The following is a 17,101-nucleotide window of genomic DNA, read 5'->3' as shown; positions in this document are numbered from 1 at the left end:
GTTCTTTAAAAAAAAAACCTGGTGTTTTTTTTTTTTTGTTTTTTTTTGTTTTTTTTTTTTTTTTTTGCTTTGTTTTGTTTTCTAAACAGATTGTGAAGTACTTATGACAAAAGAAGCATTTTTAGTGATTTTTTTCCTTGGGCTCATGACAGCAGTGTAAAAAGACAGCCTCAGACACACTCTCTGTGTGACTGAGGCTGTTGCTGAGGAATCCCACACAGTCACAGAATATTCTCAGCCTGATGGGATCCACAAGGATCAAGTCCAGCTCTTAAGTGCATGGCCCATAGGGGGTTGAGTTCATGATTTTGGCATTATTGTCACCATGCTCTAACAACTAAGACCTAAAAACATAAACTATGAATATAAACTATAAGATGCTACCATGTGCCAGCTCAGGAAATGATCAATGTTAAGCAATTTTATGTACACGTGAAAGGGTCAGCTTTACATGGCTGGAATTGTAAAATTCTCCCTCTTCTTGCAGATTACACTTTTACCAGGGTGTATTCTAGATCATCTCAAGGTTACAGCATAACTGATTTTAAAAATATTTCCCTTGGTATGTAAGTTTAAAATCTGGAGTCATCAGAAAGAGTACATGAGTGTAAAAGCTACCTTCTACTGCAAAGGGAACACTGGAGATGACAGATCTGGGTGTCTCCATTGCCAAGGAGATGAAACCTCCCAAGGGAGGTGGGTGAAAAGACTTTCACATCAGCCCCTCCCTGTAGCAGGAAGGACATTGACTATCACAGTGTAATTCCAAATCTTTTATTGTTTGAACATTGGACAGTTTAATTGCCATAAGCACCTGCATGCCATTTCACCCTGCATATGCCTGGAGCTGTCTTTTGTGTTTATTGTTGGTTTGTTTTGGGTTTTTTTAAAATATTGAACATGACAAAGCATTTTAAAGATACTTCATGTTCTAATGCAGGCACAGGAGCTCCTGCCAAGTACTCATTCACCCCTTAGAGCAGAAGAGATGGTTATCCCTTCTGTTCATGCAGCTCCCATGCAGAGGAATTCAAAAGCATTTAGGAAATACTATCTGCCTGTGAACAAGGTACATGGTGTGAAAAAGTACAGCCACAATTAGATAAAATATGGCAAAGTTATAGCTCATTGTAGCAGTTGCAAAAGGTACCTGTTAGGTTTGAGCCAGACAAAAACCAGCCCTGACAAGTTCACCTTAACTGTAGTCCTTTGTAGAGGGTCATTGCTCTGGTGCAAATAACTTTTGTGTGATAGCACAGCCATGCTCCCTAAGGAATTTCAGTTTTGGACTCCACTCCAAACTCAAAGCTTAGGTGCTGGGTTCAGGTGAAAGTTCTAAGGACAGTCATGAGTACTTTGTATCCTACCTTTCTGCTGGATCATGCTTTCACCAAGGCCACCTCCAGAGCCTAGGATTGCCTCTTGAACTCATATGCCAGCACCATTCCTTCCACAAAGACATAGAGCTTATTTTCATTTTTTCTTTAACAAGAAAGAAAAGGTTTTTACCAGGTCAGACCAAACATCCATCTAATCCAGTATCCTCTGACAGTAACTGATAACAAACATTCCCTTCTCATCTCCTGAATGGGATGAACATGGTGTAACTCTTCTGCAAAGCTCTCCCACTTCTGACAAGACATCAACACTGACTGTTCAAGAAATTCCCATTGGGGGTTATAACCCTGTCTTTGTTCTGGAATTTGCCTGATAGTTTTTGAGCCCCATCAACAGCACTGAGATACCTAAGCTGACATTTAAAGCACTTACAAGGAAGGTGGCTCCCTCAATTATGTTTCCCTCATGTCTGAGGGCACTCAGCCCTACCTCTGTCACAAGAGATACCTGGGGCCATAAATCTTCCCAGTCTATTGGATGGGCAGGTTTCTCTAACTACCTGATACCACAAGGCATCTTCCTCTTCAGGCATAATTTTAATAGCCTCTGGGCAGGTTCAGGGTGAAGAGTAACAGCACAGGCTAACAGAGCAGCTGTAAGGAAGACTGATTAAAATGGCACACGGGTAATACATTGCCATAAGCATAAAAAGAGGACTGCCAATGTTCCTGTCTTAAAAACCAATTACATGGCAGAAAAGGCTGCACATTCTCTACATGTTGGGATCTCATCCATTGGAAAGGATGAAAAACCTCAGGTTTAAAGTCCTTCAGAGCACACATCATTCAGCTGCATCTTCAGATAAGATCCTGCCACTCATACTCACAAGAATGTAGTTGTTGTGTTCATCAACAGATACAGGCATTAAACAAGGGAATCCCTCCCCATAAATTTAGCCCTGTTTAACACCTAAAAATGACTTTTCTCCAAGTTCTCTCCTTAGTCAAGCCTTCAGTGAACCCCACCCCTTCTAAAACCTGTCAAACATGGCAAATGATATTGCCATGCTACTTAAAGGCAGTTGAAAGCAGATGGTAAAGCTGTCACAGCAACAGGCAGCAGAAACACAGCCCCCACAAGCAGCTTTGATTTGGCAAAGAAGATGAAGAGGCACTTCTCCAGGATCCCTGTGGCATTAACACTGCTGCTAGTAGCTTTTACTTCCCATTTTGTTGGTTGAGCAAGTTCTCTTTCCTCTCTCAAGGGACTGCCAAGGTGCTCTAGGAGACATGCAGAAGACTCGGCCTCCTCAGGCTCAGTGCCACTGAGGAGTCACATGGGGTGTGCAGGGATGCCCCAATTCCCAAGACAGGAAGGACGGCATTTTCAAAATGTTTCCTGCATGCTGATTGGCACGGGTTGATGTCTAAAAGCAAATCCCTCACACACTCTGGCAGCTGGCATCCTACGTGCAGATACCAAAGGCTGGGTGTATATCCTGAAAATATCCCACTTGCTAGTGCTCACTGGGCATTTGCATGCAGAAGCTGCCAATCTCAAGAAGCCAAATTTGTGCTGCCTTTTTTGCCTCTTCCCTAATAGCAGGCACTTTTTGATATCCCTTGTAGGACCTGTTATAGAGCACACAAATGCCATAAAGGACCAGCAAAGCCTTGGCAACTGACCTTTCCCCAGCCTTGGCAACAAGCCCTGACAACCCTTACAGTGATGGTTCAGACTCAAAACCAAGTTAAAATTGTGCTGCTGGTTTCTACTCTGGATTAAAGGGTTCCAAAAGGTGTCGTGTGACTGCTGCTTGACATAGCCATTTGATGAAGCAAATATTTTTTAAAAGAACTTGAATAGCACTTAATTAAATGGGTTTGTATTGTGCTGTGTGAGGGTGTGCCCCATCCTGGCTGGCAAAGCAAAACAGGTAAAGGCTAAAGCAGTAATGAACACTGAAGCACAGGGAGGGATGGGGGTGCTCTGCACACCTCAGGATTTAAAATCCTCTTTAACCTTTGGTCTTGCTCTCAATGCAAACAAAAGCACGAGAGAAGGTTTCATTGGGCTTTATAAAGAAGCTGTTTAGCAGTAAAAGCTGATCTACAGGCAGTGGACAAAAGAACAATAGCCCTGCCGAAATGCTACACGGGGCTGAGGTTCTGTAAGGAATAATTTCAAGTTTACTGGAAAAGATCAAATAGCAGCTGGAAAGCAAGAATATACCAGGGAGGAGGGGAGAAAGCAGCTACACTGCTTCAGTACAAACAGCCGAAAATACAGAATAAAAAATATATATGTTATTAGACAGCTCTTTTGCATTGTTACCTCCATTTGCATTGATAAATAAACCAGAAATTTTCCTTTTTTACCTTCTCACCTTAGTATAATTTTGACAGTTTTGTGTAACTACACTCCCTATTTATGAGGTTTTACTGAAGCTTAGAGACACAAGGATACTGAGACACCATTGAAGTAAATGGAATCAGACACCTCAATGCTTTTGTCAGTGTGACCCTTTGACCACACTGGAAATCTGCAGCTGTACGAGGGGAGACACATTCCCACACCACTACTTTACATACACTTCTTGGATATAACTGAATTGTTTTTCCTACCTGTGCAAGTGGGACACCAATGCCACAGATGCAATTCCACCTCTGCCCCTCTCTGGTTCTAGTTGAAGTCTCAGCCATGTCCTGGAAGTCACTGTGCAGTGATGTGTTAAGTTTAAGTCATGTTAAAACTCCCACATACCTAAAAGTTCCTCTTAGAGATCTAAAACTTTAGAAATCCCATTTGACACTCTTGCCTCCACTTTTTACACCTTGGTTTTCTTAGGTACTTTTGGCATAGTCTGACTTCTGTTCACAGACTAGATGCATAATTTTGTTCACATACTTAGAAGCTTTACTTTAGCCCTATTTCCTACATTTCCTTTCTTTATAGTAGGGATGATGGATGCCTTTTTTCAGGAAGATGAAAGGATCAATCTTCAGATGAGCTCACTTCTCCAGAGCACTCCACAACTGCAAGGTTATGAATTTGAGTTTAGATTTATGCATAAGTCATAGCTTTATCTTCTAATTTTGTGGAAACCTTTTGCAGATGACAAGCTCAGCCAAATTCTTGTTTCAGCAGAAAAAAAGTGAAAAAGCAATCAATAAAACTAGAGAGGTAATACACAGTGTGTTAGAACACTCATTAAAAAGGTGTCTGTATGGTAAACTATTACAGCAGAAAAATAAAAGTATATGGATTAAGAAAAAATAGCAGTCATCAACAAAAACAGATAATATTTTAAGAGCTTCAAATGATCATTTAAAGTGGGACCTCAGCTTTCTAAAGCTTATGTGATTTCAGTCATGCTCCACAATGTCTGCTGTTCTAATGTGATTCTTCACTTTCTCACTCTTTGCCATTTCAGAGGCAATTCAGCAGATGTTAATTAACACCTGTGATAGCTAATATATTACCTAGAGGCATTTTCCTACCTACTGCTAGTCAGTGGAGAATTGAGCCAGGAACAAACTATAACTTGCCAGCCTTGCAGGAAGAATTAAACTACCTCTGAATGCTCAGTGCAGTATCTAGCCATGGGCTTATCTCTTCCTCAGATGTGTGCCAGTGTAAAATGCTGTCCTTGTATATTCTGTTCATTTAATAAATTCTACTTCTCTAGCTGTTTTAGGGTCTAGCAAGGAGATTATTATAGCACTGGTATAACATGAAAAGAACACAAGAAGAGAGAAGTCAGAAAATATGGTTTTTTCTCCTCCTCCTCCTTCCCTTTTTGCAGCAGTCTGAGCTACAGGATTTCTAGGAAGTACTGTTGGCAGGATTTCTCTTTGAAGTTTACACCATGCTCCTAGTCCTGAACTCAATGATGTTAAACAGGACAGGTGAACCAATTCTGTTTTTTGGAAACTTGTCACTGAAAGGACGTGCCAAGATAAACACAACCAAGAATGCACAGACAATGAGGCTCCTTCTGTTTCCCAGGTAGTCATAGCTCCAGAATCAAGACTCAGTTCTGCTTCTGTTCATGAAATTCAATGGGAAAGAGCCCAGAAACAGATCTATTTTAACTTTTCCCTTGGCCACTGAAGTGCTGCCCACTCTCCTGTCATCTTGAGAGACCAGTGGATGGTTTATCTGCTCAAACATTTACAGACTGAGGATAGAACAAAGACCCGGAAAGCAAAATAAACTTAAGTCAGCAGTGGGGAAAAAAAGGTGAGTCACCAAAGTTCAAGTATGCACTACCTCAAATTTTTCACTTCAACAGGCATACAAAGGTATGGTTCTTATTTTCAGTAATGGGGAGAGTAATGCTCTTTACCTCCTTATGTAAAAGGAACTGCCACGAGGAACGATAACTTTGGATGAGGGGAAAGACCTGAAACTTTGCAAACAGGCAGCAGGAGATTCACAGCATGCACAGGCTTGTGTCTGAGAATCAAGTTTATTTTCCACATCCCAAAACATCTGATAGTCTGGTCACTAATACTCTGAAAAGAACCATTCTTTCTCAGTTAACTCAGAAGAAACCTGATGTTTTGATCTGATGAGGATTACTCACCAGGGTAGATTTTTTCTTGAAATCATGCCGTGCAGTTATCATGGAAAGCCACTTGCTATCCCCAAAACAGGTATTATCTGATGTTATAGTGCTTTATCTAGATAAAATGGGCAGTAAATCAAATTCATAAGCTGCAGCTGCTAATCAATATGCTTTAGTTGAAGACTACATTCAAATACTGTTTCTTAGAGCTACTTGTGAATTTCAGATGTGTCATTAAGGATAAAACTGATAAACTACTTTACTACTGCTTGTGTCTATAAAATCGAGCAACTTTCTCTTTTGTTGTATTCTGAAATGAAAAATCAAAGCCAGCAGGTTTCTCATCTTATTTACAATAAATTAGAGATGAAGAGGAAAGGTTTGCTTTTCAAAATGGTGTAATTATATGGTGTCAAATATCATTCTATAACCAATCTTCTCTTGCCCCAGCTTTTAAAAGACATCATAGAAAATACCAGGTTTGGGTTTCTTTGTTTTGTCCTACCAGATAGAATCCCAAGAGGCAGCAAAATGAGCTTCCAGCTTGTGGCTGCATTTGAAACAGCTTGTCTTCTGATATCAGCTATTTAAATGAGCCACATTAAACATGGACTATAAGGCCGAGCATCCAGCTGCACTGGCCAGGCCAAGGCCAGAAGTTCTGTCCTTCAGATTTTAGCCTTCATATGAGGTTATCTTGCTCAGGGACAAGAGACTTGATATTTTAAATACAAAATTATCAGTGGTGCCATTACAGTGAAGAGAGAACTAAATAAAAAAACAAAGAAAAAAAAAATTCGCCACCATCACCAGAAAAACTCCCAAACCACCCCCCCCCAAAAAAAAAACCCAAACCAAAAAATCAAAACCAAACCAAACAAAAAACCCCTACACGTTCCCCTTCCACCCCTCCCCCCCTCCCCCAAAAACAAACCCAAAACCAATCCTCCAAACAGTGAAGACTCCTCTTCCTCCAAACAGTCAGGTCTCCTCTCCATTTTTCCAGTTCAGTTTAAGTCATACCCTGACATAACATCTGAGGTTAGAAGTCTTGAGGCTTTCAAGGCATTTATTCCAGCATTTCCAATTTAGGATCATTTTCTGCAGGTGCTCCCTATAATCTTTGTTGAGGTCTAGCCTGACCAACCTACAATAGCAGGGAATGATTCACCAGGCAACCACTCAGAGATTTATTTTTAGTTTTGGCAAGAGTAGGAATAGGCAAGCATATACTTTGCGAGTTTATTTGAAAAGTTCATTCTATTTGCTAAATATTTATCTTTTGCCCCAAACCAGCAGTCCTTAGTATCTAGGTTAATATTAAGAAAATTGCACTGTAACTGACATAGCTGAGGTTCACCTCATCTGCTTATTTCTATTTATTTTGTCAATAGGTCACTGCTTACTATTAAAAATATACAGCAAGTACTTTTTCAGTCACCCTATTTCCTCAACTTTCTTTCTGATCCATGATCTTTATAAAAAAGATGAGAAAAATACCCATACTAAGAGTGCAAACTGCCTTTCAATAATGCAGTGGCCAGAAATGCTCTATGGTTATACAGAGCGAGTACTGTCCAATATTTTTTTTCTGTATCAGCTTAATTAATTTACGTGTGTACAGATTAGTTAAGCTTCTTTTGGTGCTCTGGCTGGGAAACAAGAGGACTATTTCTGTGCAACAGGTTATGGCCAAGAGGCCTTCTCCCTCCTGCTGGCCCTGCTGCGTGGGTGAGCGCTGAGCTGCAGGTGCTGCTGTGCACAGAGGGCAGGGAAAGTGAGACGAGGCTGCCAGCCCTTTTTCTCATGGATCTAGTTTTTCAGTGGCTGCTATCATATTCATTGAAGCAAGGATTTGACTGAGCAGGAAGATAGAATTACATCTCCTTCCCACAGCTCAAGGTCAGGATAAAGATGGAGGAGCGCCGGGAGGTGTTCTATGTGCATTTATTGACTTCCTATTCTGACCAAATTTCCAAGGTAAAAGTATCATAGGCAAGGATGATAAAAGTATCATAGGCAATATTTAGTCTCATATTAGCCAGTACTGATATTGAACCTTAGCAGCAGCCATCTGAACAGCACACCAGGCTTCTTGAATAAAACCCAAATTGGGTATTTCTTGTGCCTAGGTAAAGACTTGCAAACAACAAACCTGAGACATTTCCAAAGAGCAAACAGAGGTTCACTGTAGAACAAGGCAGCTTTTAGGTAGAGAAGAGAGGAGGAAACTGTATTTTCACAACAGTTTAAGGATTAAAAATGAAAAAAAGGATCTACATGAGATATATAAAACATTAGTCTGCATTCATTCTCCAGCCTCTGGCTAGTTCTGAGGATCTGACCCCCACAGAACTCACAGCAAACTAGATGCAGAAGTTAAGAAATGCATCAGTGCAATTTCTGCTTGCTTGTTGTTCCATTTTGGGCACACACACATACAAAAACACTTCTTTGGACTTTAGAATACAGGCAGACTACTTCTGCCTATAATAAACATGAACAGTTTGGCCTCCAAAGGTAGTATGACAACCCTGGCAGCAAATGCACCACTTTGTGCCTCCTTCCTCCCCAGTCTCATCCTGTAGCTGGAATATGGTTCTTCATCATCCACCTCTGTTTCCAGCTTTTAAACTTTCCCCTTCTTTCTTAACCCCCTTTTCCCAAGACTAGGTTTGCTCTAATTGCTTCTTCTCAAAAAGAGCATTTCAGTTGTCCCTTGACTGAAGAGGCCTCCCATAAGAAAAGCAACGCTGAGGAGAAAGTTTAAAGACCTCCCCTCACCTCACCCAGATCTGTTCTTGGTCAGCATGGAGTCAGCAATATAAAAAGGCAGTCCAAACCCTGTACCTTGTAGTTTTACTAAAGGAAATTTTAAAAGCATGTATCTACACACTGGATGGAGGAAAAAAAAAAAAAGAAAAACTTGCATGGAAATGGATTTGATACTACAGTCCCTCTGTCCTTGAGTTCCAGGGTCTGAAGGAGTGAATGACCAGTGAGCACCTCAGCAGCTACATTGTCTGAGTTTATTGCACAGGAGCTTTCAAGGTTCATTACATATTATGGTGCACATTGAACCACGGGGCACTTGCCCAGCATCTAGTGCAACATTTCAGTGATTGACAGTGGCTGGTTTAATCCGTATTTTCAGCTGGAACTCACTTCTCATTTCCTTTCCAGTCTTTTTATTTTTAATTGACTCAAATGATTAGTTATAACCAAAGAGAATCATAACTGCATTAACTTGACTGTTAGGAAATAATTTTCAGTGCCTGCCACTGTGTAGAATCTTATCCTCAGAAAAAGTCTAAAGCCATTTTAACAATATAAAGCATATTGCAAATGCATTTAAAATAAATAAGTCAGTTGTTGCTACATCACCTACTATCAAGAAATGTGTAATTGCCAAGTATTTTTAGCTGATTTTGCTCTGTAAGGCACAACACCAGTACAAATCTGGCTTATATTTATTTGTCCAAAAAAAAAAAAAAAAAATCCAAGAGCTCTCAGAGGGAGTGAATAACTACTTGAGTGAAAGCACATCTCACCATCAGAAGAAATCCTGGGACACTTTACCTTGCTTCAAAAGCCTCAGACAAGGTAAACAGTAAACACTTCCAGGGGTGCCAAAGCCTATTTCCACATTAGAACTGCAACCCTGCTTGTGCTCTCCAGGGCTGGTCTCATGTCCCAAAAGAATGTTTACATCTTATCACACAATTTCTTCATTGGAGCTTCATTATCCCAGTTATCACCAATTATGCAAAAATCATGTATCCCCTGGGTAAACAGTGTGAATTGCTAGACAACATGGGCCTCCCTCTGTAACAGAACTATGAGGGACCAGTCTCTGAAACATCATCTTAGTATTACACAGTAAGAAGAAGGAGAATACCAGCATGGTCCTGCCTTTTCCATATGCAAATGCAATGTGGGACATGGGCGAAGGCAAGAGCCTGCCCCTCACAATGCCTCTCTCTGCACCCCCGTGGGGGATGGAAGATGTGTTTGTGGCTAACGGCAGGACTGGCGCACTTTCGGCACCACCGGAGGTCCTCGGCCCTGAAATTAGATAAGAGCACTTTGCAACCCCCTTCCTTCGATAAGACAGCTTGTGAGATGAAAGCAGCAAAGCGCCTCCTGGGCTTGAGAGCCAGAAGGAGCTGGGGCACAGGCCTCAGAGTCAGCACGTTGGCTCCTGGCGAGGGCTGCGGGAAGGTTCAGAGACCCCACCGTCGGCCTTGGGATAGCACCTTTGAGTCCGCTCACCACAGTACAGGGAGTGGGATGTTTATTTGTGGTTTTTAAAAAGACAATCACATTGTCCCGTCATCCAGGGGTTTCTATTGGCGGTGTTGGTGTAACACAGCGCCCGCGATTCCCTCGCCTGGCAGCGCTGCCGGGCTCCCCGCAGCGTCCGCTCAGGTGTGGGAGGCCGCTGCCTACACGGCCCCCATGGCTGTGGGGCAGTCACCGACTCCGGCCGCCTGTCCCGCCAGTTCTCCGTCCACCCATCCAGCGGCAGCTCCTCGGCAAGCTCCTCCCGGCCTACTCGGGCCCTTGGGCGGCGTGGCCTGGGGCGCCGCCGCCGTCGAAGACCTCGGGGCTGTCGGCCAGCAGCGAGGTGCGCACCTTCCGCCGCTCCTTGAAGCGGCCCGAATGGGACACCCGGAGGCTCCGCCGGTTGCCGACTGCGGTTCCCGCGGCGTCGCCGCTGCCGAAGGGACCGGACTGTTCCTCCCGGCCGTCGGGGCTGGGGGTGTCGGCGGGGGTCTCGCTGGCGACGGGGTGCGGCGGGGCTACCGCCGCTTCCTTGTGCTTCTTCTTGTTGGTCAGCGATTTCCACCAGGGCCCGGCCGAGCCCTTCACGCCGGCCCGAGGAGCGGCGGTGGCCGCGGCGCTGTCCGCCATCTCGGGCTCCTGCAGGGGGGGAAGAGGGCGAACACGGGTTGGCAGCCGGGCACGCCGCCTCCCCGCTCGGTCGGCGCCGGGACTCCTCTTGCCCAGCACCGGGGGACGGGCAGCGCTGCCGGGGAGGTGTGCCCGGCGCCCGGGAGCGGCCCGCGGGGAGGGACGGGTCCTGCGGCGGCGGCCGGGCGGGCGCGGGGGGAGCGTTCCGTGCCCCGTCGAGCGGCTCGGAAGCGCCGCCCGCTCCGTGCGCGGCTCGCTCGGTCTCAGGTAAATGACGCCCCGGAGCCGGGCCGCGGGAGCCGCTCCCTGCGCTCAGCACCCCCCATTCCCAGAAGCAGACCCGAGGTCCGGTACCTTGGGGCTGCCGCCTCCCCGCGGGACGAGGCCGGGAGCGTGGCGCGTCCTGGGGCTCCTGCGATGGGGCTCTTGCGATGGGGCTCCTTTCGCTTTCCCCCTCCCTCCTTCCCTCCCCTCCTCTCCCCGCCCCGCCGGCTCCCTGCGCAACAGGTACGGGAAGCGACACTGACCTGGGGCCCGCCCGGCGCTGCGGAGCGCTCCTGCCCCGCGGGGATCGCGGCCGCCGCTCGCCCTGCGGTGCCCGGCGCGGCCGGAGGGAGGGAGGGCACGGCCGGCGGGGAGGGCGGCGGTGCGGGGCGGCTGTGCTGTGCCGGGCGGCGCGGAGCGGAGCGGCGGCAGGTGCCGGCCGGCCCCGCGGCTCGTCCCCGTGGGCGGAGCGGCGGCACGGCCAGCCCCGGGGCCGGCCCCTCCCGCCCCACCTCGGGCAGGTGAGCGGGAGCCGCCCGGCCCCGGCTCCGCGGGGCTGCAGGGAGAGGGTCGGTGTCCCCTCCAGGGAGACCCGGCGGTGGAGAGACACGGGGAGGGGCAGAGGAAGAGGAGGAAGGGCAGGGAGCCTCGGCGCAGGTGAAATCCGAGGCTGCCGAGATGGATGCGGCGTTGCCAGCGTGCGTGGCTGAAACAAAATATCACTGCTTTTTGTTTGTGCACGTGATGGATGTGCGTGGGTGGGTATTTTAGAACCTTGAAGAAAATAGAATTGTGGTTAACTGCCCTTCTTGAAAAAACGAGTGGTGCTGTAGGTCACACGATGTGGTCTGGTATTTGTTTGACTTTGTATTGGGACTTTGACTTTCTGTGTGGTGATGGATATATGACCATACAAACGCCTTTGCCTTTTTTCATTCACCCAGAAATGAGAAAAAAGATTTGCTTTTGTCACACCACGTGTTAAAAGTGATTATTTGTTCTTTGTAGAGCTACGCCACGTAATATGTGTTTGATTCCTAACACCCTTCCCATCAACAGTGAGCCATTCAAGGATGCCTATGATGGTGCAGGTGTGTGAAAGCAGCATATTTCAGCCCGATCTTCTTTTGCAGATCAACTTCTGCTACTTGCAGCTTCCCGGAATAGCCCATAAAGATAAGAGGTATGGAAATTGGTGAATGCAGGTTGCTGAGGGAGAGGAGCCTGGGGCATGCACTTACATTACTCTGTAGAGTGCCCTCTTCAAAGGCAAAGGCTTTTGGATAAGGAAGCGTACACTTGAAAGTGTACACTGCAAACAGCCTAGCAAATCAATTAAAATCAACAGCAAAAAAAATCTCCTACGGAATAAAACACAAACTTCCTGTGGTAAAAGATGGCCTTTACATTCCCTCCTGGCAAGTAAGCAACTAACATTTTCCAAGACACAAAGCACCAGGGCATCAGGCTCTCTTGGGCCAAGGATGGTAGCAGACCACAGAGTCAAGTTTCTCCTTGTGACTGTGACCTACTGCTTTGCTACTCGTATCTGTAGAGAAAGAGAACACCTGCATCTCTCTCCATCTTGTGTCCCAGGAAAGTGCCTGGGAAAAAGGGAATTTATGTAGAAATAAAGGTAGTTTTTGTGTTTAAAGGCTCTTTTCACAAAAATATTGCTGGTTGTCTTTTATAGCTTTCAGTCCGCAAACAGGCTTATACAAAACCTTTAGTACTTATTTTATTTTGATTACCATACACCTGACCACTTAGCTCACAAAACACCAAACTTACATCAAATCAGTGTGAGGTTTTTTTCAGTTAAACCCATTTCAGAGAGTCCTAGAAGGAGAGATTTTTCCTTTTTGACAGTGTACTGACAGCAGAGTCTACTGAAAAGAGAGAGGCAGGTTGGGAGGCTTTGTAAGAGATGTGGGAGTGGGAGGATGCTGCCTGTGTGACCCTGTGGTGGTGCAGGAGGACAGCAAAACCTGCTCTGCTCTTGAAAGTCACAACATGCTGTTCCACAAGATTGTCACTAAGGTTAGTGTTTATACCAAAACAACTCCGACAGTGAAAATGTATGCTCTCTCCCTTTCTTGCTGCAACACTATTTGTTGCGTTCTTTCAGTATACATATATTTACAGTGTTTATTTAAACAGAAAAGTAAATAACATATTGCCTATTTCAATGCATGGATGTTGGATAGCACATTCATCTAATAAGACTACTGCAGTGAAATTCTGTCCTATCTTTGCAGGGATAAAGGCTAGGATAAAAAAAATCAGTGGGGTTTTGTAGTCCCAGCTAGGGTGGATATGTAGGATGCTAGCAGATGCCCCAGTACACTGCAAAATAAAATTATAGGACTTTTTTTACATTATAACATGCTCCTTTTGTGTACAGTTGAACCATATTGATATAAGCTTCTTCAGAATTCTGAAGGGTCTCCAAAATTCAGAAATATCCTGGTATTTTCAAGACTTAGATTCTCAAAGACTGATTTGAATGTCAGTCCTCAAACTAATCTTATTTACAACCCCTAAATGTTACTGCAGTGAGTAAAAAAAAAATATAGTGCTCCATGCAGTTCCCACTATCCTTTTTCAAAACTTTGCCAGCCCTCCTGTTCTCATGTTGAAACTGGGCTCTGGAAAGCTTGGATTGCCAAGCCACACCTTATCTAATTGTGTTGAGGGGTCTCACCTCTACTGGCAGAGAGAGGCACTGTCCACTGCAGACATCAGCCTTCCCAACACTATGGAACCCTTTGGTTTCCAAAGCTCTGATGTTAAATGCAGTTACAATTATACCAAGGGGATAAGAAGAAGCAAAACATGCAGTAGTGAATATTTCTATCAGAGCTCTCATCTACCCTGAAACCCCAACCATCCAGCAAATATACTGGATGTTTGAAACTTTGGTTTCTCAGATGCTAATGCTAAGGCCAAGAAAGTGTTCACACCAACTGAAAAGAGCATGGCACTGGCACCTACAGACAGCAGAGCACTGCTAAGGTCCATCTTCCTGTTGAATATCTTCCAGTAGTCATCATTTGTATCTTCAAGTTTCAATTAAACTCTTAACCCTGCCCTGATACACAACTGAGCAATTGGCTCATAGGAAAAAAAAAAAAAAAAAAGCAACACTGATACCTCCTGGCCTCCTGGCACAAGTTGGCCCTTTAACATTCAGCATTAAAACCAGTTCTTGGAACTCCTAAGTCTCAGAGCCTAAATGTTACATCAATTTAAACCAATGGACCTCTGTGCAAAGGAAAAGATCATACAAACAACTGTCTCCCATCTGTGTCCAGCTGCCAGTTCAGAAGCCAGCAATAATTTAATTTCTCTTAGATTTAGATTTCTATGTGCTAGTGGCGTCTCAAATTTTAGCTTTACTATAATAACCACAGGAAGGACTCCAACCATTTTATAACGGGCAAGAACATTTTCCCTGTTGACAGTAGTCTGCTGCTCAAGACTGTGGAACTGCAGCATTCATTACCAGTCTACATCTGCCCTGCCAAAAGAAAAAAAAAACAAAAAAGAAAAAAAAAAAAAAACAAAAAAGAAAAAAAATTATTACCAGGGCATATGTTTTAACCCTGCACCTGGTGTATTTAGCCTATTAGTGGTGACTCCCTGGCATAATTTCAAATTTGGGCCTCTGTCTGTATGTGCACTGCTCAGGCATGGTTTCAAGGCAGTGGGAGCAAAGGATTATTTCTCTTAAGCAGGATGGATGAAAGTTTGTCACCCTCCCCAGCTTTATTGCAACAGGCTTTGCACCCTCCAACACTTCAGTTCACAACCACTCCTTATTTAAGAGTCTAGCACATGCATTGCAGCATAGCTTCTGGGTATGAAAGCAGCTGTTTGGTGGGCTGAAACACAGCCCTTACACAATTTTTGAACCAGTGCCTCTAGAAAAAAAATGAGTCTCAAAGGCCACAGGTGACACTGAGAGGACCTTATTTAAGTACAATGTAATATGGATAGGGCATGGTTGCCTTGACTCCATTTCATTGACTGACACAGATGTAGTCTTAAGTTTTATGATCTTACCTCCAACACCAGGGCAGACAACATCCTTATTTACATGGGCCCTGTGAAGGGAACTAGTCCTGTAGTGGAATGCAAGGTGTTAGCTTAGTGCTAGTGCTCATTTGCATTCAGTGGGAAGTTCAGCTGCAGGAATAAATCTGTCTCAGAACTCATCAGGTTCTGAAACTTTACCTAAAACACTACAAGGCCCAAAACTTCATCAAAGCAGACTGTAAACACAGCTCCTCAAATTTTCAGTTCCCAGCCAGCCTCTGACACCAGCCCTATTCTTACATTTGTATGTCCAGCAGCAGTTTGATTCTTTGAATCCCAAACTCTTAAAATTTGTCTTTTCTTTCACCCTTACAGCATCTGAAGATAAAACTAAGGTCCTATTCCTTCAGCAGATCAGAAAAATAGGATTTATGTGGTGGCTATTGACACCAGTACCCTTCCTAGCTCTGAAGGCCTTGCAAAACAGTCTGTTCATCCCTATTCTTAAACAGAGATTCCATGCACTGTTTGGAAAGACAGAGCTGATCATTAGTGATACCAACATGCTGCAGTTTTCACAACTTTGGGAACCACTCAGTCATTAGGGCTTTAGATTTCCAAGGTCTGTCCCTACTTTAATTAATTCCTACTTTAATTGTAACTCTGACACTCATGTCTGAAACAACAAAAACCCCACCATGAACAATAGCTCCTTATTGACACATCCCTCTAGGATCATTCCTATTCGTGATACTGAGGGCTGTGCAACTTCCAGTGACAAGTCTGGTTCTTCAATGTTTGGATTACTAATTTATCCCTAACTGTTACCTATGGATGTTATGATACCTATGGAGCCCAGTCTCCTGAAGTTCTTGGGCAGCAGCATGTGGTAATTAATATGGATTTTTCTGTACATTGATCATCATTTGTGCCCTACAGTAAAACAGAAATTAAGGTATCTTCAAATATGGCTGGCAGCAATTTATGCTCTTCAAGATCTAACTCTATTCCTCATTATAACATTCCTTTTAGTGGTAGCAAATGGCTCATACTTTCAAGAAAAGAGAGAATATTTTGACTGGCACTTTTTCAGGCTCTGCAATGAAAGCAGCTTCCAGTGGCAACCTTGGTTTGTGCCATCCCCAAATCTGCTGCAAATGGAACCCTGACAGTTTCTCTACTTACAAGCAGCTGTTCATTTCTGCTGTAGCTCATGAAGCACTTGCTCCATCTGACACAAGCTTTCTTCCTAACTGCAGTCCTTAAAACATCCTACAATAATCCATGTCCTTCAGGCTTTGAATTCCCAGTCCTGGCACTACCTGTAGCATCAGCATAATTATATTCAGAACACCATGCCTTTGGAGAAAGATAGTGTAAAGTATGGCCCCATATAAGATCCACTGATGTCCTGAATCTGCAGGCCCTAGAGCACTCAGCAATAATCTTAGCTCCCTAAGGTTCAGATTTCTGAATCTTAACTGTTTTCTTTAATCAAGGAAATAATCTCTACAGCTAAAAATATAAAGCCTATTGATGCTCTCATCCTTATCTCTATTAGCCCTATAGTCTCTTCATTCCCTTTAGATAGCTGTAGGGATAACAATGTAATACTGCTTTGAAGATCCAGTTAGATGGCATTCTTCTTGCCTAAGTGTTTGTAAACTACCTCCCTACTCAAAGAGTTCTTGTGCTTTCAGTCCCTGGGTATGAGTAGGGGGGTTATTTGCACTGCAATATTTTTTCTCTCTTTTCTGCAGAACTTCTCTCTGTACTTGTTGATAAAAAAGATAAGAAGATGGTCAGACAGGCTCCTGCAGGGAGTTACAGAGGAGTTCGACTAGATAGCTTTAAAGGTCCCTTCCAACCCAAACTATTCTAAGATTCTGTGATTCTGTGATTCAGTTCAGCTATTTATTACTCCAGGTATTTTCAGCACTCTCCAAGGTCTCACTAAGCCCAGAGTTTAACCACACC

General features: G+C 44.2%; 1 protein-coding gene across 1 annotated transcript; it reads right to left on the bottom strand.

The window, feature by feature from the left end:
* Window positions 1-8,915: 8,915 nt before the first annotated feature.
* PRR15 (proline rich 15) lies at window positions 8,916-11,453 on the bottom strand. The gene is made up of 2 exons (XM_059481172.1): window positions 11,350-11,453; window positions 8,916-10,831 (listed from the first exon to the last, which is right to left on the bottom strand). The coding sequence occupies exon 2, from the start codon at window positions 10,820-10,822 to the stop codon at window positions 10,460-10,462; it is 363 nt and encodes a 120-aa protein (XP_059337155.1). The 5' UTR covers window positions 10,823-10,831; window positions 11,350-11,453; the 3' UTR covers window positions 8,916-10,459.
* Between the last annotated feature and the right edge of the window lie 5,648 nt (window positions 11,454-17,101).

Source organism: Ammospiza nelsoni, chromosome 1 (genome assembly GCF_027579445.1).
Source record: "Ammospiza nelsoni isolate bAmmNel1 chromosome 1, bAmmNel1.pri, whole genome shotgun sequence".
Taxonomy (NCBI): Eukaryota; Metazoa; Chordata; class Aves; order Passeriformes; family Passerellidae; genus Ammospiza; species Ammospiza nelsoni.
This window is presented reverse-complemented; position numbering and strand designations above follow the sequence as displayed.

Excerpts from the sequence above, each read along its gene's own strand:
- PRR15 (XM_059481172.1), bottom strand. The coding sequence starts at position 10,822 with ATGGCGGACAGCGCCGCGGCCACCGCCGCTCCTCGGGCCGGCGTGAAG.